Here is a 21,469-nt window from a genome sequence, read left to right as displayed (position 1 = left end):
TCGTGAATTAATATTTAATTTTAAACTGTTTTTTGAACAGGAGACATCAAACATGTAGCAGATGTTAAATTGCTAATACGACCTATGATGGCCATATAAATCTATGTTTTCACATGTTACAAACTTGCAATTCGACCTCAAGTTGTTGTTGCTCCCTTGTTTCTATAAAAGGGAATTCAGGGTCATTTGCAAAGGGTTCTAAAACTTTGTATTCACTTTTGCATGGACATTGGAGAATCACACAGGAGATGTTGTTGCTCTCTTATTTCTATAAAAGGGAATTCAGGGTCATTTGCAAAGGGTTCTGAAACTTTGTATTCACTTTTGCAATTTGCATGGAGAATCACACAGATTGGTGTATTACTATTGAATGAATTGTATCATATGGCTATATTTTGAAAGAATTAATGAAAATATAAGTTCTCGACATGTGTATTACTATTGGATGAATTGTATCATATGGTTCTAAAATGTATCACACAGATTTGAGACTCAAACATGTATAAATAAACAATAAATATCTCTGTATCAATAAACACATTATGGTTTTTTTTTATTATGCTATTTTAAATCTGGAAATAGAAAGTTAAAAAATACAATTACAAATCAATATTAAACTCTAATTGCAAAAAGTAATATGCTTTTGTAATATGAATGATGAGATAAAGTAATAAGATTAATAAATACCAATCTCGTACAGTTGCCATTCATCCTCATCAAATTCAGATCTTTCTTGATTCTTGTCTGTGGTTTGAGTTTCTTCACTCTGAGTCTGCATACCTTCGCCGAACTGCATCTCAATACTACCAGTAGGTGACGGTCCAATACATGGGGCAATAGTCCCACTGGCACTTTGGTTTGAAGTGTTGCCCAAACCTCTTCTTTCACATTTGGACCTCTAGATTTGCAGTGCCCTATCGTAAGGAAAAGTGTGGACATCATACCTAGATGTATAGAGCCTCGAGGAATTTTCCAATTTTTTGTCTAGTTTGTTTCTTAGCTTTGATTTTAGGAACTCCAAAGCACTGAAAACTCTCTCATCTTCCACTGAACCCAATATCATGGTAATACATAAATCAGCAAGCTTCACATATTCTGGCATTGAATCACGCAACATTTTATTCTTAGCTATAGTTTTCCAAAGCCTTGTTATTGATCCCTCTTCGTGGGGGTTCTCCATTTTGGCATATTGTTCTCTCATAGTGTATGCAAAATGAGATTATTTCTCTCGTAGATGAGTTTCATCTAATATTCCATTTATAGTTACTCCATTCAATTCTCTGGATATGCAAAATTGTTTTATCAAAGTCGGTAGCTTACTTCGAAAATCGGTTGCATTGTTGAGGCTCAAATAATGAGGAAACACGATAGACATGGCTTCGAGTAGGTTGTCAGGAGGGAATCTGCTTCTAATTTGTGAGGAAAGATCATACACAATTTTCTTCATAGAAGTAGTTACAATCTCAACAATCTTGTCGAAATCTTCCCTTGTAACTCTTGCTAGTTGCTTTCTGGGGCGCTTTCTTGGTTCCTCGAGGTCGATCGTGGCATAGAAGTGCATGTTGGTATTTTGGTATGGTTTTGTCATTGCTGTCAACACCTACTAATACATCTACTTTGGAGATCCAGCAACATTCACCGGCAAGCAGTAAACTATGCAACAGTTACTGGTATATGGTTCACCGGCAGGATATATTGTTCACTGGTACCTGGAATAATATGGAAGACACTTGGTAATGTCGAAGACATCATGTGGACATTCTATTTTGAAGAAATAATCATTGGTATATTCATATTTGCATATTTTCTTTTACCGACAAATAGGTCCAGGTTATCTAGGGTTACACCGACAGGTTTATCTTTTCTAGATTAGCATGGCACGCTATGGAGATGATTCATTGTTGTTGTAAATGCATTAAGCCGACATGTTCAATCGGTTATTGCATTGGATATTATATTGTATGTATAATGTTTTTATTGTAATATCTTGTAGAGCCGACCTACTAAAATTGGTCTTAGGGTATGGTATAAATATAAGATCTTATTTGTAAGATCAAGTGTGAAATGCGAAAAAGAATTAAGTGAAGGTATATGCAAGATCAAGCAGGGATATACATGAAGACATCATTTGAAGGTGAAGTTAGGTTTTTGTAGAAGCCTATCAGCATTACACCGATACTGAATCCAGCATATGAAGATGTTATTTTGTGCAATATATTCTTATTGGATTTAACCATCCAACTGTAGTCAGTGTGACTCCCATTTTGTGAATGAGCAGTGAGCTCTAGGTTGTTCGCCTTTCTGCATGTGTAGACCCCATTTATGTACACTTACTATCTGCAGTAGTATCATCTGATTGTGGGTAAAGTTTCCCACCGTGGTTTTTCCCCTTACAGATTTTTCACGTACAAATATTGGTGTCATGTGTTGTGGATGACTTTATGTTTATGTTTCATGCATTAATCCTTACTGGTATAGCAATTTACTGTTAACACTGTCTATCGGCATACTTAACTAGTTCACCGGTATTAAGCATTAAGTTGGTTAATAAGTTTTTGGTTTGAATTTATTTGACAACTGATTCACCCCCCCCCCCCCTCTCAGTTGTCTCTGGGACCTAACAATTGGTATCAGAGCCTAGTCCTCTTTTTGCAGAAGTTTAACAACTTGAGGAGATCCAATGTCTACTAATTACTTCAGGAAGGACAGTCCTAAACTTGATGGAACCAACTATGGGATATGGAATATTAGAATGGAGACACATCTGAATTGCATTGGTAAAGACATCTGGGAAGTTACTAAGAATGGTTATACTGCTGCTGTAGCTGGTCAGACTGCTCCAACTACCTTAGCTAAAGATGAGGAAAATGATTGCAAAGCAAAAGAAGCACTTTTGAGCGCATTATCAGATCAACAAATCATGGGATTATCAGATAGGTCTACTGCTAAAGCTATTTGGGATCATTTGGAAACACTGAATGAAGGAGATTCCACAGTCAAAATTGCAAAACTTGAAAGCTTCCAAGTCAGGTATGAACATCTGAAAATGGAAGAAGATGAAAGGATTTCTGCTTTATGGAAAGAGTAAATGAAATTGTTTTGGATATTAAATGTTGTGGAGGAACCTCGAGTGAGGATGAAATTGTTTCAAAAATCCTAAGAGGTTTGCCACCGGCATATAAAATGAAGTCTATTGCTATAAATGAGTTGAGAATAATGCCTAATATATCAGTAACTAGGGATACATTGATTGGAAAACTTTCAGCCTTTGAAATTGAGGAATTTGGTCTTGTTGCTATAAAGACTGATTTGGCCTTTAAAGCATCAACATCATTTGCTCCATGATTTGACAAATCAAACTAGAGAGCCTTTTATGCAAGAGAACTTGAAGAATCTAGAAAGGAGAATGAAGAGCTTGAAGAACTTGAAGCACTATTTGCAAGGAAAATGCCAAAAGGTCCAATTGGAAGTAAGTATGAAGGTAAAGCACCCTTTAAACATTTTAACTGCAATAAGATTTGTCATATGGCTTCAAGATGCCCTGATAGAAATGCTAGACTAAGAGAAGAAGCTAGAAGAACATACAAGCCTAATCTTGAATATCAAAGATATAGATTTAAAAAGAACAAAGACAAATCTTGTTACATTGCTGATGAAGGTGTGATTGATGATTCTGATGAGGATCCAGCAAACAATGGATGGGTTTTTGTTGCTATAATAGAAGATCAACTGGCACCTATTGCTCAACCGGTAGAACAAGCCCTAGCAACTAAAGTTGAAACAAAGGATGAATGGATTATTGACTCAGGATGCTCACATCATATGACTAGAGACAAAGGTAAATTCTTGAACTTTCAAGAATACAATGGAGGTTTAGTAAGATTTAGAGATGACAAAGCCTGTTCAATCAAAGGTAAGGGTTCAATATCTCTTGATGGTAAACATAACACTGACAATGTCTACTATGTTGAAGGATTAAAGCATAATCTTTTAAGTGTTGGTCAATTAGTTGAGAAGGGATTTCAGTTACAATTTAAAAATAGAAAATGTAAAATCATGAATAGAACTGGTTTGGAAATTGCAACCGGTAATCAGACTAGAGGCAATATCTTTCATTTGAATAACAGTGAAAAGGCATGCTTAATTGCACATATAGATGAAAGTTGGTTATGGCATAAGAGACTATGTCATGTAAATTTTGATTGCATGGTAAAAATTAGTACTTCTAAGGTAGTTAGAGATCTACCTAAAATAGTGAAACCTCAGAATACAGTTTGCAAGGAATGTCAATTTGGAAAACAAGTTAGAGCTAGTTTCAAAAGTATTCTAGAAAAATCCAATAATACTCTTGACTTAACTCACACTGATTTATGTGGTCCAGCTAGAACTAGAAGCTTACAAGGTGATAGATATTTCATGCTAATTATTGATGATTATTCTAGAATGTGTTGGGTTACTTTTCTCAAAGAGAAGTTAGAAGCACTTGGAAAGTTCAAACTATTCAAAGCAATGGTTGAAAATGAAACTGGTAAGAAAATCAAATGTTTAAGATCATATCAAGGAGGAGAATTCACATCTAAGGACTTTAATACATTCTGTGAAGTAAATGGAATCAAAAGACAATTATCAACACCTCGGACACCACAGCAGAATGGAGTTGTTGAAAGGAAAAACAAAACTATCTTGGATGCAGCTAGAAGTATGTTTTCTGAAGCAAATCTACCACGTGTATTGGAGAGAGGCAGTTAGCACTGTTGTCTATACATTCAACAAAGTTCACATCAAAGGTGAAACCGGTAAGACCCCTCATGAACTATGGTTTGGTAATACTCCTACTCTTAAGTATTTCAGAATTTTTGGAAGTAAATGTTATATTAGAAGATGAGTATATTGGCAAATTTGATCCTAGAAGTGATGAAGGAATATTTCTTGGTTATTCATCTAAGAGCAAGACATATAGATGTTTTAATAAAAGATTGCAAAAAATTGTTGAAAGTACAAATGTAAAGATTGATGAACAATTCAGAGGAACTTCAAGGTATATAGACTCTGAACCAGCAACAGAATATGTGACAAATGAACCTATACTGAATCCACCGGTACAGAATGAAGATCCAGTTAACCCGGTATCATCAGAATATTCCACAATAATTGAAGAACAACAGCAAACTAAGACACCCCGGTATGTAAGATTGAATCATTTTGAAGATCAGATAATTGGAAACAAATTTAAAGGAGTTATGACAAGAGGAAGATTGGCAAATGAAGAGGTATGTCTTATTTCTCAAATTGAACCATCATCTATTAATGAGGCATGTGAAGATAAATTTTGGATTAAAGCTATGGAAGAAGAATTAGGACAAATTGAGAAGAATAATACTTGGACATCAGTTCCCTGGCCTAAAGATAAAAATGTAATTGGAACTAAATGGGTATTTAGAAACAAACTTAATGAAGATGGTAAGGTTGTCAGAAACAAAGCAAGACTAGTGTGTAAGGGATATTCTCAAAAAGAAGGAGTTGATTACAATGAAACCTTTGCACCGGTAGCCAGAATTGAGGCAGTTAGATTATTCTTGGCTTTTGCAGCTCACAAGGATTACAAAGTTTATCAAATGGATATTAAATGTGCATTTTTGAATGGAGATCTTGAAGAAGAAGTATATATAGAACAACCTGATGGATTTTCTTTGACAGATGACAATGATATGGTTTGCAGGTTAAGAAAAGCTCTGTATGGATTGAAACAAGCCCCAAGAGCTTGGTATGCAAGGTTGGATAAGTATCTTTTAAAGATTGGTTTTACTAAAGGAAATGTAGATAGCAACTTATACTACAAAATAACTAATGATGACATCTTGATTATTGAAGTATTTGTTGATGATATAATTTTTGGAGGAGAAGATGGATTATGTAAGGAATTTTCTCTTGAAATGCAGCAAGAATTTGAAATGTCTATGATTGGAGAAATAAAATTCTTTTTAGGTTTGCAAATTTCTCAGACTAATAAAGGTATATTTTTGAGTCAATCCAAGTACTTGAAAGAATTACTAAAGAAATTTGGGATGGAGAACTCCAAACCGGTAAGCACACCTGTGACTACAAATGACAAATTATCTCAAAGGGATGAATCTACACCTGTTAATCCAACTAGATACAAATCTATGATAGGAGGTTTACTGTATTTGACACAAACCATGCTTGATATTATGAATGCAGTATGTATTGTTTCTAGATTTCAGAGTAATCCTAGGGAAAATCATGAATCAGCAGTAAAAAGGATTTTCCGGTACTTACAAGGCACAACAAATCTTGGATTATGGTATCCTAAAGATGAAAACTTTGATCTATGTGCATACACAGATGCAAATTGGGCAGGAGATATAGATGATAGAAAAAGCACCACTGGAGGAGCATTTTTTCTTGGAAAGAGATTAGTTTCTTGGTTGATTAAGAAACAGAGTTGTACATCTTTATCAACAGCAGAATTAGAATATGTTGCAGTAGCAACTAACTGTACACAGGTATTATGGCTTAAGCAAATGTTGAAAGACATAAAGGTAAAATGCAAGGAACCTATTACTATATATTGTGATAACACTGCAGCAATTGATATATCTAAGAATCTGGTATTACATTCTAAAACAAAACATGTTTCTATCAAACAGAATTTTCTCAGGGAAAAAGTTGAAGAAAAGGAGATAAAACTAGTTTATGTGAATACTAAAGAATAGCTTGCAGATATTTTCACAAAACCTTTACCTAAGGAGACTTTTGAGTATCTCAGAGATCAGCTTGGAGTCATACCTCCACCGGTAGAGACTTAGTCAATTGATGATTGTCATCAACCGACAGAATTAAATGAACAAATCTTTTATTCCGGTATTTGATGAGGAAGCTACTTCTCAGGGGGAGTAGTTGGTATATTGAATTGGTTAGTATTTTGTATGAACTTGACTTTTTGTGACTTTGGCATTTGATGTCAAAGGGGGAGAGATATCTATGGAAAAACACATTATCCTTTTGGGGAGAGATTTTGAAAAACACATTTAAGGAGAAACTGGTATGAAAGATTGGTATTGTTACTCCGAGGGGGAGAAATGGAGATTGTTGGTTTTTATATTTGGCATTTATGTTTTGGCACTTTGATGGTTTTTCCATCTTGTGTTGCCATCAATGCCAAAGGGGGAGATTGTTGGTATTTTGGTATGGTTTTGTCATTGATGTCAACACCTACTAATACACCTACTTTGGAGATCTAGCAACATTCACCGGCAAGTAGTAAACTATGCAACAGTTACGGGTATATGGTTCACCGGCAAGATATATTGTTCACCAGTACTTGGAATGATATGGAAGACACTTGGTAATGTCGAAGACATCATGTGGACATTCTATTTTGAAGAAATAATCATTGGTATAATCATATTTTCATATTTGCTTTTACCGGCAAATAGGTCCAGGTTATCTAGGGTTACACCGGCAGGTTTATCTTTCCAAGATCAGCATGGCACGCTATGGAGATGATTTATTATTGTTGTAAATGCATTAAGCTAACATGTTCAATCGGTTATTGCATTGGATATTATATTGTATGTATAATGTTTTTATTGTAATATCTTGTAGAGCCGACCTACTAAAATTGGTCTTAGGGTATGGTATAAATATAAGATCTTATTTGTAAGATCAAGTGTGAAATGCGAAAAAGAATTAAGTGAAGGTATATGCAAGATCAAGCAGGGATATACACAAAGACATCATTTGAAGGTGAAGTTAGGTTTTTGTAGAAGCATATCAGCATTACATCGGTACTGAATCCAGCATATGAAGATGCTATTTTGTGCAGTACATTCTTATTGGATTTAACCATCCAACTGTAGTCAGTGTGACTCCCATTTTGTGATTGAGCAGTGAGCTCTAGGCTGTTGGCCTTTCTACATGTGCAGACCCCACTTATGTACACTTACTATCTGCAGTAGTATCATTTGATTGTGGGTAAGGTTTCCCACCATGGTTTTTCCCCTTACAGGGTTTCCACATACAAATATTGGTGTCATGTGTTGTGGATGACTTTATGTTTATGTTTCATGCATTAATCCTTATCGGTATAGCAATTTACTATTAACACTGTCTATCGGCATACTTAACTGGTTCACCGGTATTAAGCATTAAGTTGGTTAATAAGTTTTTGGTTTGAATTTATTTGACAACTGATTCACCCCCCCCCTCTCAGTTGTCTTCGAGACCTAACAGTGCATTGGTATCTCAACTCCCCGTACATTGGCACATACCTCCCCGTCTGCACCGATTTGTAAAAAGTTATCAGGATTGTTCAAATCTGTGAGTGTCCGCCACTTAAGAAATTTTTCATCAAATAATGTTGGTTTCGATAGAGATTGTCGAGGGTCATGCATGTCATCTTACGCAGCATAGCATATTCTGCAATATACAGAGCTCTTTTTTGGGCAGCCTTCATAAATTCCTCATTTCCTTTAGCATGGGCAGAAGAGCTGTTAAAGTTAAGAGTGTCTCTAAATTACTTAACCTGCTAAGAAGTTCAGGAAATTTCAGTTGATCTGATTCGTCGCGAGTTATGTGAAATAGTCCAATCAAGGATGGATATTCTGAAAACACTCAATGCACTGGACCATCTAAAGAGATCCATCTGGTATCATTATCCTTGAGAAGCTTGCTCCCATCAGTTATTCCATCAGCAAAGTGTTGAAATTCCATAAATCGCTTGGGACTTCGACATAAGTGTGAGTAGAGCTCTCTGATTAAAATTTCAATTTTTTTAACCGAAGGAAACTTGCTCACAATTCCAAAAGCTAGATTCATTCTGTGAGCCATGAAGTGAATTGCAGTAATGTACGGTGCAAATGAAGTTTCAATCTTTGTACAAAGACCGTTCCTGTGACCTTGCATTACTAAAGCTCCATCTGCTCCAATAGAAACCAATTTTTTGGCTACCATCATGTCATCCATACCTCCATATTCAATTAAACTTTTCTTTACTAGTTGAAATAAATTTTCTGCTTTCGCACTCTCCTTCATTTTAGCAACAGATTGTAGATGAGGTTGGCGGGTATGATTCTCTACAGTATAAACATGCATGCATACCCATGAAGTATTGTCTACTGTCGTAACTTCGTCTAAAGAAAATGCAATAAAGTTTGACTCTCATATTTTTTCCTTTACATCTTCTTTTTCAACCTCAGCAAGACAACTTGCCCATTCCCATCCACTATTTACTGATCAGTGTCTATTAGGATAGTTAGGAACTTTCAAAAAGTGCAATAAACCACTAATTGATGGGAAATTTTTCATAGCACACCCTCTACTCAAAATATAAAAAACAATGCTTAACTGAACAGATTTTCCCGGTTGTTCTATTTGCATTGCTTTTCCAAAAATAGCTTCAATAGAACCTTTAACTTTAGCAGGCTTCGTCTGTATTTTCTTATGAAAATAATACTCTTTGGCATTCCTCACATGCTTACATTTCTCCTTTGTTTTTCATTTTATCACTGATTTTTGAACCCCATCTATCATTTGTTTTTCATAAACTTTACCCATATGTTTTCTATGGTGTCAAATTTTAGCTGCAACCTAATTTCCTTGTTATGTTTCCAAGTGCAAATCTTACACCTACATTCTATTGGAGGATCGCCTTCGATTGGATTCTCCACTGGTTCAATGAATGGATACTTTGATGCTCAATTAATTTGAAAATTCCTCACTGACATATCCCACTCTTGATCATTTTTTGATTGTGGTTCACCCTTTTTTGATATGGCTTTTCTTTTCCCCTTTCGTGCATTATCACCAATGGCATTATCACCCAAGTCAATTATATCATTCTGGCTAACTTGGGTATCTACCAGATAATCTTCTTCAAGATCATCCTGATCTGAGATATCAAGTTCGCTGATGTCTTCAACATGCGATGCAGGTGACAAATTTTGTACTTGTACTTGTGATGATGTACCTTCCTGATTTTCACCACAATCTTTTCCAATGCCAAAGTACGAAGACAATGTTCTACTTTTGTTGGCCTCTCCTGGCCTTCCCCACATTCAAATTTCCTACCCCTCTTCCTGTTTGACATCTCCAATGAAATAAAGGCTGCCAAAAAAATATCAATTTGTTGAAGAAGCAATAATAGACTACAATGTATAATATACCACTTCAAAAATATGATCGCTCACCTTTAGGCTTTAGGTCACTAGCAGTCGTCAATGCAGTCAACAACAATGATTTTCCTTGGTCTGAAACTTCGCTATTGATCAGAATTTAGAGCCTAGAACCCACCAGATTGTGTTGAGATAGATCTGATCTTTGCATGTATTTATACCAATCCTTATATGGCAAATTCTGCGGGAATTTTATATGGTATACAAATATTTGGCGAATCCCGCGTAACTATAACATGACTTATGTAATTTTCGAGGTGATTATAGGTCGTCCAAATACGACTTATGTAATTTTCGAGGCGATTATAGGTCGTCCAAATAATAGGCGAATACAATATAGTTGGCGAAAGTTGGGGTGAATGGAGACACACGTCGGCAAGATGTCGGGCGAATTGGGTCCCCCTGGCTAACAAATCTTCACATGCCTATAGGCGAATTAAGGTCATCTATTAAGGCAACCTCGAAGAGTGTAGGCGAAACAATTAAATTTACCATGTGTCCACCATATATTGTATTAACGAAATCATCGCATAGAAACATTTAATTGCATAAAACATATGGCGATCGGGTCGTGACTTTGATAGAAATTGATAATGTTCTAGCGACATGGCCACCCCTAGTCGATACAAAATATTTGCCATTTCCAACATGGCCGACGTGAAAAATTTGCCATTGGCGAATATTCGCCACTAAAGTAATCTTTGTTGCTCTTTGCCTTCTTATTCTATCACTTCCTTTCAACAAATGGCAAATGCTTTCATCCAACAATTTCAAAACAACATTGGTCCTAAAATCACTTTGATTGATTTAATGCATTGTAAACAAGGTGTTAAAGAAAAAGTGATTGATTTCATTGGTAGATATAAGCATTTGTGTGCTCAAATTTCCTTTCGTGTACCTAATAATGATATTCAAAGAATTTTTCATTTCTAATTTACAAAAAGATATCAGGAAAAAGCTTATTTTGTCTGAGTTTACTTCCTTTCCGCAATTGTGCGCAACACTCCACAATTATCAACTGGTTGTGAGTCAAATGGAGCAATCCACTCCTATGGCTCCAGGTGATAAGGGGGAGAGTGTTCAACAACCATTTGCGAAGTTCAAACCAACAAAAAGATTCACCAAGCTCAATGATACAATCAACAACAACAATGTGAATGCTACAACAGGTGTGCCTTTTATTTCTAATTTTTTCCAAAGAGAAAGACAATTTACTTTTTTGAATGAATCTTTACATAGTATTATGTCTCAGTTGTTGCACAGAAATGTTATCAAACTTCCTCCTATAAAACAAGTTGATCCTTCTAAACTCGCATCCCCTTATTTTGATAACAATTAATTTTGCCAATTTCATCATCTGCCTAGTCATGATACTGAGAAATGTTTCACATTAAAAAATAAGATTCGAGATTTGATTGATAATAATACTATATCTGTGGTAGGTGTGAATGATAAAGGGAATAAATCAGTAGCTCCTCCTAATCAAAATCTTAAGATTTTCATTGATCCCTTGCCTTCTCATACCTCTAGCGTTATTGAGATTGTGCCTAATTCTTTCTCTTCTGAGGAATTCACCTCTATGGCTCCGAACTTGGTAAATATGGTAGAAAAACAAGATATGCCTAAAGATCCTTGTATTACATTTGACCCTAGTAAGACCATTAGAGCACTCGATGGCCCTTTATACAGTTGCGAAAGTTAAGGATATACCTTGTCGTGGTGCCCTTATTGATCCCTCTTGCATGGTTAATGTCATCATTGAGTATCTTTTCACTTTACTATTGCATAAACCAATATATGATGCCTCTAATGTGGTTGTTAAGTTATTTGATGGCTTCTCTTGTCCTACCATTGGCTCTATCACCCTTCCTGTTGAACTTCATACTAAATTCATGGATATTGACTTTGTTATCATACCCTCTTCTGAGCAATTCCGTATGAAGTTAGGCTATCCTTGGCTATCTTCCATGAAGGCTATTGCTTCTCCAATCCACAAGTGTTTGAAATTTCCTCACAATGGAGAAATCATAACCATGAACCATAGCTTATTTTGTCCATACGAAAGAAGCCCGGTGTTCCTATTGATTTCTTTTGGCCTAAGCAATTTCAATCTCTTCCATCAAGGAGCGATGTTCTTTTTCAATCTTATCAAAAATGGAAGAAAGATATGATCTTATCCTTAAGTCAACCTAGATCCCCAACACTTGACATTCCTATTTTTCTTCAAGATGAGGTTCTTCCCCTCACGAATGGAACTAATCTCCCTCCTAAGGAATATCGTCAACCTATTCCTATGGATGTGACTATACCTTCTCCTTAGAAGAACAACAATATTCTTCCTAAGGTTAGACTTGTACCTCCTCATGATGGACATGGTCTCCTTCCTACACCTAATATTCCTCCTTTGTATAGTGCAGTTCCACCTCCTTCCTCTTATCGAGAGAAGAGGCTTTCTTCTCCTCTTGTTCAACCTAAACCTTCAACTAGCAAGGAGAGAAACATTCCTACTTTTTCAAGTGTTCCTCCTCCTTCTCAGCCTTCCACTAAGACTCAACGGAATCATTGTGCAAGAGAACGTCGACGAAGACGTTGTGTTCGAGCTCATGAAGCTATCCCTCAAAATACTCAATCTTCTCAGACTCCAACAATTGACATGATTCCCTTTTCTCCTAAGCAAGATGTTCAACCTACATCTCCAAATCATAAGTTGCACAAAACATGTGATGGTTTTACTCTTGTTCGTGTTCTTGCTCCTCTTTCTTTAAACTTTGATGAAGAAATGGGTGAAAATGTTATTCATGATGGAAATACAACTCCTAAGGCTTCTGATAGTGAGTATGAATATGTTGATGTGGACAAGCATTTATCAACTGAATTTTCACAAACCCTAATCCTAGCTCCTAGAATCGAACAAAGTGACTTACAACATGAGCATAGTCCTTGTTTGGATCTTGTGATAGCTCCATCTATTGTGCTCGATGTCGCTCCTCTGGTGTGTTGCTCACCTTCTCGAAATAGTGATCAACAAGATCGGGAGGTGGATGTCGTGCTAGATTAGCAATATTAACACTGTAGATCTTCTCTCTCTCTTTTCTTGCTCTTTTGTGACCATTCTTCTATGTGTATTCATGTTCTTCTATTGTTCCCTTAATGTCTATTTGGGGACGATGCAAAGCATTGAGATCTTTCTTGGTCTCTTTCATGTTGACTCAAAATACATCCTCTCTTCCCTTTCTTCTAAGGTGGTGTCCTTTGGGGAATGACGATTATTATATGCACATATACATACATGATATACATGAGTTATCATACAGCATACTAACCCTAAGGAAAGTGAAACTACCTCATACCTCGTGTTTTGTGTTCATTATCCTTGGATTTATTTCTTGATTGGGGGCTAAATCCTTGCGATAACGTGCTTCATATCTTCTCTCTCTCTTGGGTGTATCCTACCTTAAAGAAATCGCTCCCGATAAAGCGTGTGTGATCTCTTTAATGTGGGGGCATACACTTCGCTCATATATTCCTTCTTGATACTTAGAATTACTTAGTGAACTTTGTTTTGCTTTGTAATATTTGGTATCCTTGTTTTCGTGACTTGTAGTGAGGGGAACTTTGCTACTTGCAGTCATGGTTCTCTCCTTCTCGATCTTCCCTTTTACTTTGTCAATCGAAGTCGTAAGATCCTAACTCCATTGGGGGCTTGGCGCATCTTACCTCCTTAACGTGGTAAAAGTCTTTCAATCTTGTTTCCTTGTACTTTACCGATAGTATTGGTGTACGCTCATACTCCCGCTAAAGTGGGGGATAAATGTAGTGTCATAAAATTGTGACCCTAACAATTTTGACCGCATTAGGGTCCTCATGCATGCGAAATCGAATCCCCTAGCCTGATCGGAGACTGGAGACTATTCAACCCTCAAAATTTGCTTCTCCCTTGGCCTCTGCACCACCCTGTCTGCACTTTTCCCTGGAGAAAGGGGCGGGACGAGCTTTGCACCCTTGTCCCCCCTAAGATAGGGGTGTGGCGCCCTTGTCCCTGCCCTATTTTGGGGCATACCTTTCCTAAAGTATGCATTGTAGGTTGTGCAGTGAGCGGGAAAACTTCCCCAATGTCGGCTTATGACGAAAAATCTATTTCATTAACCCTAATTGACATGCATTTAAGTGGCATTTGCCCTCTCATTTGATAAGTTGGTCAAGTTGGATAAGTTCAATATGGTGAAAATTTGCAATCAAGCATTCAAGAGCATTCAAACATTTTTTTCCAGCATAGAGCATTCTCAAGTCTCCCTTCAAGGCAAGGTGTTGCATTCAAGTCAAGGGTTCAACCATTGAAGAGAAGATTGATTCCAACATTCAATTCCACACAAGCATTTCTATAAACATTGCTATCACAACCTCCCTTGAGGTGATTTACATTTCAATATTTCATTTACATATACTTGCAAGTACTTTCTTTCATTACTTGGTTAATTCCAAAGCGGGGGTTTGCCTTCAGGCAAACCCCCAATCCCAACCCATTTTCCTCTATTTTCTGTGTGTAGGTTGCAGGTACACTGCTGTACTTCCAAATTCGGGCTCCATTTGCAGAGGCGAAAAAACCCTTTTCGTTTCGTGGATTTTTCAAAGAACCGTGTACATTCCCGTTGTGGTTCGGACGACTTTTCCTTAAATTCGTAGGGCGGCTTCGTCTCAACATATTACAGACAGACTCAGGTGCACAGCTTCATCCCATACTCCGATCTCAAGTTATAATCAGTTCTTTGTCACTTTTGCACTACATAATTCAATCAATTCCTTTCCATTTCAAATAGGAAGAGGAGATTAGCTTATCATTATCATTTCACTCAGAATTCTATCTTCTTTTGTTGAGATTGAATTTGAATCTAGTGAATTTTCCTCTCCTCTTCCAATGTAATTAGGTGAAAAGTGTAAGGGAAATACATAGTGAAACTCTCATCTCTCCTTAGGTGAAAAGTGTAAGGGAAATACATAGTGAAACTCTCATCTCTCCTTGGAGGGAAAGGGTAGTTTTCCTCTTGATCTCTCATTCACACATTTTTCACCCACCAATAGATTTTGGTAACATTACACTATGTAAAACATCTAAATATAAATATACAAACTAGGAATAATTGTCCACTAGTTTCAACCAAACTAAAATTATCCAAACTTTGTCCACAATGCTTCTAATTTCTCAACTCTTGTGATTTTTCACATTCTCTAAGGGTATGCACATCTATCTATGATAGTAAAACATTGTCGCAATAATTGAAGAATTTCATGAAGGGAATTAAGTTGAAGTCAATAGGAGTTATTATTCCAATTGAGCATTTATCTTTGTAGGCTAATTAGACTTGTCAATTTATTGAAATTATAGATCGTTATTATTCCAATTGAGCATTTATCTTTGTAGGCTAATTAGACTTGTCAATTTATTGAAATTCTAGTTGACTATGTGATCGTAAGGCCTAAGATTGTTATTGACAAACTTAATTATGCTTGTTCTTATTTATATATTGCAAGTTAAGTTAATTGATTAACAAGTTTAGAACCATTTCTTTCATAAATTTGTGCATTAATGACTATCGTATGATATAAGCATCCTATTTATAGCAAGTTAACAAGTTTAGAACCATTTCTTTCATAAATTTGTGCATTAATGACTATCGTATGATATAAGCATCCTATTTATAGCTTCACTTGCCACATTTTTTAAACACATTCTCTTCACTTCAATAACTTTCTTGTGTTATCCTAACACATTTCAAAAAACCAAATGATTAGCTAAATATTTGTAAATATCAAATTCATATTAAAAACAACACATTTTATATTAAAAACAACACATTTTATATATCAAATGATGTGTTCAAATAAACATCTATCTGCCTCAATGTTAAAGAACATTTGACATCAAATGATGTGTTCAAATAACTGAAACTCATAATGCTATTGTAAATGATAAAACCATTGTGGTCACAATGTACAGTAAACTAGTTTCAAATCAAATCACAAGCAAATACCTAAGAGAACACTCTACGACTCCCGTAGATGGGCCTTAGACTCCAGTATTTAGGTGGTCCAATTAAGGCACTGAGTTCCATTTAAGTTGAAGCAACTCATCAACATCAACGCAACTCATGAAAAAACTAGCATAATTGTTAAAAACAAATTGAACAGGTAAATTGAGATGCATCGATTCTCCTCTGCTTTGGAAATCATTCCAATCGATTCTATACATGAAGAGCTAGCAGACCATGGGCATTCTACATAAATAACTATTAGTAGCATAAAGATGTATATTCTACATAAATAACTATTGAGAATTTGAGATGCATCGATTCTCCTCTGCTTTGGAAATCATTCCAATCGATTCTATACATGAAGAGCTAGCAGACCATGGGCATTCTACATAAATAACTATTAGTAGCATAAAGATATAATGATATACAAGAGAAACACAACCTGAGGAAAACCACAACCAAAAAATGCTGTCCATAAAAAGAAGTCTTTAGCATGAGCTTAGCATCAGCAAAAGATACGTGGTTGTGACGTCTCCCTTTAACTTCTAAATCATTGACAAATGTATAACAGCTTCAGTAGTAACAAATATCTGCACGATTTGAACCTCTCAACTACAAGATGCCAAACGATTTATAACTAAGGTCCCAGTAAAGCGCAGAAAAGCCTACAATGCCCAGTGGAGATTTACAATAGAAACCAGTTAAATGTTATACGCCATTCAAAAAAACTTGGGAAACAAACACAAGACAAACGTTGAGCATTCCAAGAACACTATATCCATCATCATGAACCTGGCATGCAAGCTCATTATCCGATGTATGGCATTAGGAATACAAAACCTCTTTTACTCTATATAAACCATTTCCCCTAAATATATGGCCTCTAGAGTAGGAATAATCATACTATAGAACACTTATGCCTCACGCAGTTGAAAAAGAAAGCTCAAATGGAATTTTTTTGTCGATTCAAAATTTCTTCAAAGCATTGCTCTCCGCCTTAAAGTAATAAGTATATATTGCTCCAAAACCTAGAATTTATTTTTTTATTGGGACTACTTAACTATTAAGGAACAATATGAGAATAAAGAAGATCCAAAGGCCTTGACAGGAAAAAATGCTTCACAGTTGGCGAAGCATTCCCGATTCTCGTCTACTTAGGAAATAGCTTTCAGAATTCCTGATCATAAGATGATATAGTGTCATAAAATTTGGCCCAAGTCAAAATTCTTCTTACAAAGATGAGAATAGCAGAGCACCAATACATAAATAACCCAAACAGGATAAATGTGCTACAAGATGAACATGTAAGGGTAGCTCATAAAACTTAAAAAATTACTGAGGTTAATGATCCACAAACATATTCTTTTCACCTCCAGTGGCTCATATCTGATCATTGGCCATATTTTGCAATCGTCTGGAAAAAATAAGAGATTTACTTTGGGCATTAAATTCCCCATTCTGGATACACAGTTGCAGGCATGGCATGATGACTGGCCTCAATTCAACTGAGAATCTCGGTTAGTAGCTAAATGACAGCACAGTCCAGCGAAAGCTACTTGTTAGATCCCAGTCCAGCGAAAGCTACATGTTAGATCCATTTTTTGTCACAATCAATCGCATAGGCCAGACTTCCTAGGCAACCCCTTAACCACCTTTGTTCTTCACAGTTTATGTCTAGCTCATGTTTGCCACGTCAGAAACACTACTCGACCTCATTGAATACTCTGATACAAGCTTGAAAAACAAAGATGACTTGTCTTCTAGAAGTGCTAATGGAGTATCAAATTCTGCCACTCTCCCTGCAATCAGTAAGAGTAACCACACAATAAATCTGTTAGTTTAGAAAGAAATATTCATATTAGTAGTTCTAGCATCACAGTTTAGTTTAAGAATCAAAAACATTACATCCACAATGAGCACCCTGATATTTACCATCACTTAAAACCAGAACTTGATCACTGTCTATTACTGTTGGAATACGATGTGCAATAGAAATGACAGTACAATCCATGAACTCAGCCCGAATTGTTCGCTGAATGACACCATCAGTCGCTGTATCCACTGATGCAGTTGCTTCATCAAGCACCAGTATACGGGCTTGTTTCAGCAATGCTCGACCTAAAGATACAAGCTGCCTTTGCCCCATGCTCCAATTTTCTCCATTCTCTGTCACTGCAATGACATGTCCATCATCACTTCTAATCAACAAAGCATCATTAAATTTAAATACAGTACCACCGACCTGCAGATGATCCAAGTGAATGAGATGAAACAAACATTTAAAAACTTAGGTAGCATCAAGAGTAAAACCAACCTGGGCTATCGAGTTTCGCTTCCTTCTGCCGGACTACATCTCCGAGCTGACACTTGTCAAGAGCCTGAAAGACAAAACCCAATCCTTAGTAAGTAACACGGGCATATCATGATTGCCATTAAAGTAACATGCACAAATCAATTACATCATTATCATAATGCAACACTCTCTCATGTTTTTTATCAGAGTTTTCTAGTTACTATAATTATTATCACCATTCAAGAGCATACCTCCCAGATTTCATTGTCTGAATGTTCTTCAAGAGGATCAAGATTGAAACGAATTGTTCCCTCGAATAAAGTTGGATCTTGTGGGATAATGCCTAAACGTGAGCGTAGATCATGTAAGCCTATGGTTGATATATCTAAGCCATCAATGACAATTCTTCCATCCACAGGCTCCACCATCCGAAACAAAGCTTGAATTAGGGTAGATTTCCCACTGCCCGTCCGTCCCACTATCCCTATTTTCTTCCCTCCAAGAAATGTGCAGGTTATACCATGTAGAACCTTCGGAAGGTTCTCCTTATATTTCACCTGTCAGTTGAATCCAAAACAATTTTATTTTAACCATAAGACTAGATGAAAGTAATTTTTCAGATACAAATGGATCATTTCAAAGTAAAACATTAAAAATTAACATGCTAAGGTCTTCACGGGAAAGCCAAAATAACATGTCAGTTTGAAAAAGGGCAATTATTCAAAAATATACAGTACATCTACAGAAATGGCAAACAGTATTCAGGTATCATGTACGTGAAGATGGTTAACCTTACCCTGATATTAATCAAAATATCCAGCCTGTATCAGACAGGAAGCACTTTCTCCAAAGAACTTGGGGATGCATGTGGCTGTACAATATACAATCCCCGCAGGTTGAATACTATGCGTGTGCTATTATTCAGATTTTGTCAAATCATCCAATCTAGCACGATTCATTCCTCAGAGAATTGGAATTGAAAATGGATTTTACTGTCTACACTTTATATCATAATTTTATATAGTAATTATTCTACACATCTTCTATTATATCCAATGTAAAGAAGCATAAGCAATATCTACATAGTTCCACAGAGTGTCCTAATGGAGAAATGCGGGGACAGGGACCAAGGGCCTAAATTTGGGGACGGTGTGGGGCCAGCGGTGCAGGGGCCGCAAAGGCAGGGGTGGCACAAATACGTATAGTACTTGAAAAATTAGTTGTAAAAGATGTGTAAGGAATTAGAATAAGGAGACAGGGACCAAGGGCCTAAGTTTGGGGACGGTGTGGGGCCGGCGGTGCAGGGGCTGCAAAGGCAGGGGTGGCACAAATACTTTGACATACTTTTAAACTTAAACATTAACAATGGTGAGTAGAGGTTTGGAAGAAAAAGATAAGGATAACAGCCTTCATTTGAAGGCTTTGTCTATTCGAAGGCTTTGTCTGTTAAATATCAATCCAAACATGCAAATGATCTACTAGATCAAGACCAAGCTTAGAATTATTGATAATAAATGGTAGGTCTTCTCCTTGATCTAACACATGCAAACCAGGAAAGAAACTTTCAATAAGAATAGATTCAATAAATCAAAGCACACCGTAAGTCAAGGAAACTAGGCCAACAAGTAGATCTACGAGAAAATAAATTTTAATGTGGCAAAATAATATGTAGAAAAAGCCATAGAGTAATCCTTGTTGGATAAGAAAGGGATTTTGAGATGTAATTCTATGAATGGCAACATTCTGTGAGGTTTAAACTTTAAACAATCCATAAAGAGTATAAAAACTGGCAATATTGCTTTTCAAAACATAACCAAAATTCAGACCATGAGAAGATATAGGATTTCTGTATGCTGAGCCTACTGCCTTCAGGATATAAGTGAGATGCCAACAAACTTTAATTCTCTAAGAGGATATATTACTTGATCTGAAACTTGGTTATGAAAGGAAAATCAGTTGTGCGCCTAATAAATGTCAAGCACACATAACAACTAAAAAATATTGATATTTCCACTGACAGTATTTCTGGATACCAACTTCTTGCTTTCAAAGGTGCTAGGATGATTTATAACTGAATCTCAAATGAACCCTTATCGATCAAACCACCCAACAACATTCACTTTGATAGGATTAAGAATGATGACGCCCAATATGTAACTTCTTAATTTTGGGAGAAAAATAAAACATTTTAAATCAACTTAAAGGAGGTATTACATCATTAAACAGACCAAAGAAGAGGAGAGACTGATCTGATCAACTGTGAATAAAGCCGAACGAGCAAGAAAGTTGAAGATGTTCCACAATCGCCAGAAACTAAGAATATATTCTTCTATGGTTCAAGACTATATATCAATTACATGTTAGAAATACAAATGGGAGTCTTGAAAATAACCCTTTTGATACTTCCCACGATACATTATTTGAGATCAGAAGAGGGTAGAAGCCCTCTCCAGGATTTGCTTAGGTTTGGATCACCATGATTGTCATGTTATATCATTGCTTGATGATCGCATGTAGTAGAACCAGCTCAGTAGTTTGTCTTAAAGATTGAAACCCTGTAGGTTGCTTGTGCCTGAACGCTGCTGCAAATTGCCATTTGAGTGGCTTGTCTCTTGGCAGAATGTGGAATTCAGTTCTTTCTTTCCAGGATTGCCTCAGCTACCAGTTATATAATTCGATCTGCATAAAACAAATTCAATCGGCTTCAATGGGTGCTGCTGGTAGTCAGTGCAGCTGGTAGCCACAATTATCTATGGGGTGTATATACAATCATTTCATTTGTCAAAGGAGATGGACAATTCAGTGATGTGATAACTCAAAATTGGAATTAGAGTATCATGCTCGCTCAATTTCTCCCTCAGCTTAACTTCATTTTCTTCAAACCTATCAATAGCTAAGATTGGAACAACATAAACCAAGGTCTTGTTAGAATGGAAGTACGTAGGCCCTTCACT

The 21,469-nt window shown here is 36.3% G+C and overlaps 1 protein-coding gene across 1 annotated transcript in view; it reads right to left on the bottom strand.

Annotated features, from left to right (window-relative positions):
- Window positions 1-17,219: 17,219 nt before the first annotated feature.
- Window positions 17,220-21,469, bottom strand: part of LOC131031598 (ABC transporter C family member 5) — a 47,236-nt gene continuing 42,986 nt past the window's right edge. Inside the window, exons 8-11 of the mRNA XM_057962751.2 lie at window positions 18,767-19,072; window positions 18,537-18,600; window positions 18,155-18,394; window positions 17,220-18,021 (exon numbers count right to left, since the gene is read on the bottom strand). Coding sequence (XP_057818734.2) covers window positions 17,897-18,021; window positions 18,155-18,394; window positions 18,537-18,600; window positions 18,767-19,072 — 735 coding nt within the window. The 3' untranslated portion in view covers window positions 17,220-17,896. The remainder of the gene's footprint in view (window positions 18,022-18,154; window positions 18,395-18,536; window positions 18,601-18,766; window positions 19,073-21,469) is intronic.

The sequence above is a fragment of the Cryptomeria japonica genome, chromosome 2, assembly GCF_030272615.1.
Source record: "Cryptomeria japonica chromosome 2, Sugi_1.0, whole genome shotgun sequence".
Taxonomy (NCBI): Eukaryota; Viridiplantae; Streptophyta; class Pinopsida; order Cupressales; family Cupressaceae; genus Cryptomeria; species Cryptomeria japonica.
The sequence above is the reverse complement of the archived record's forward strand: the minus strand, read 5'-3'. Positions and strand labels throughout refer to the sequence as shown.